This window comes from Buceros rhinoceros, unplaced genomic scaffold (genome assembly GCF_000710305.1).
Source record: "Buceros rhinoceros silvestris isolate BGI_N320 unplaced genomic scaffold, ASM71030v1 scaffold15301, whole genome shotgun sequence".
In the NCBI taxonomy this organism is placed as follows: Eukaryota; Metazoa; Chordata; class Aves; order Bucerotiformes; family Bucerotidae; genus Buceros; species Buceros rhinoceros.
In genome coordinates, this window is record NW_010396148.1 from 56224 (window position 1) to 56915 (window position 692).

At 55.1% G+C, this 692-nt stretch overlaps 1 protein-coding gene across 1 annotated transcript in view; it reads left to right on the forward strand.

Annotated features, from left to right (window-relative positions):
* CRB2 (crumbs family member 2) overlaps positions 1 to 683 on the forward strand; it is a gene marked incomplete at its 3' end in the record, with an annotated part of 32297 nt that extends 31614 nt beyond the window's left edge. Inside the window, exon 13 of the mRNA XM_010145822.1 lies at positions 504 to 683. Within this exon, the coding sequence (XP_010144124.1) occupies positions 504 to 683 (180 nt within the window). The remainder of the gene's footprint in view (positions 1 to 503) is intronic.
* Between the last annotated feature and the right edge of the window lie 9 nt (positions 684 to 692).

The window sequence follows — 692 nt, forward strand, 5'->3', positions numbered from 1 at the left end:
GCTCCTCGCGGCTGAGCCCCTTCCCGGGCGGAAGGTGTTTGGTCACACACTTGCTGCTCTCTGTGAAGCTGCTGCATGGGCAGGTTTGTCTGGTAACCTGGGAATGCACGAAACCCACAACCCCACTGCAGGGAAAGGGCTGCGCCACGGCGGGGTTTGCTGCTGTTGCTGTTACTAAGGGTTCTGTAGTGCATGTGCCACCAGCTCGCGCCTGACACTGCCCGGTTGCATGTGCAGACTCCTTCAGGCAGCTCTGCCTCAGGGGTTTGCCGAGAGGTTAGAGGAGGAACGCGAGTGTTCTCAGTGCAGGTGCCCTCCAGCCCTGGGCCTGTCTCTTGCTTGTCCTTGCCCATTCAGGTACAGAGCTGCTGCTTTTGTGGGGGTTTTTTTTTTTTTTTTTTTTTCCTTCTCTAAAACCCTCTAATCTGACCATCTTGGGTTCTTCGAGTTAAGCTATTGTAACCACTGGAGTTTCATTGTTTCTCCGTTAATTTCTCTTACAGAAAGGGACTCCAGGTGCTCTCTTCCCCTCCCCACTAATTGAAGTAGCTGTCCCTGTAGCCTGTGGCTCTTTGCTGCTGCTCAGTATTGGTCTCATATTCATGATTCTCACTGCGAGGAAGAGGCGCCAGTCAGAGGGGACCTACAGCCCGAGCCAGCAAGAAGTGGCAGGGGGGGGGGGGGCGGAGGAG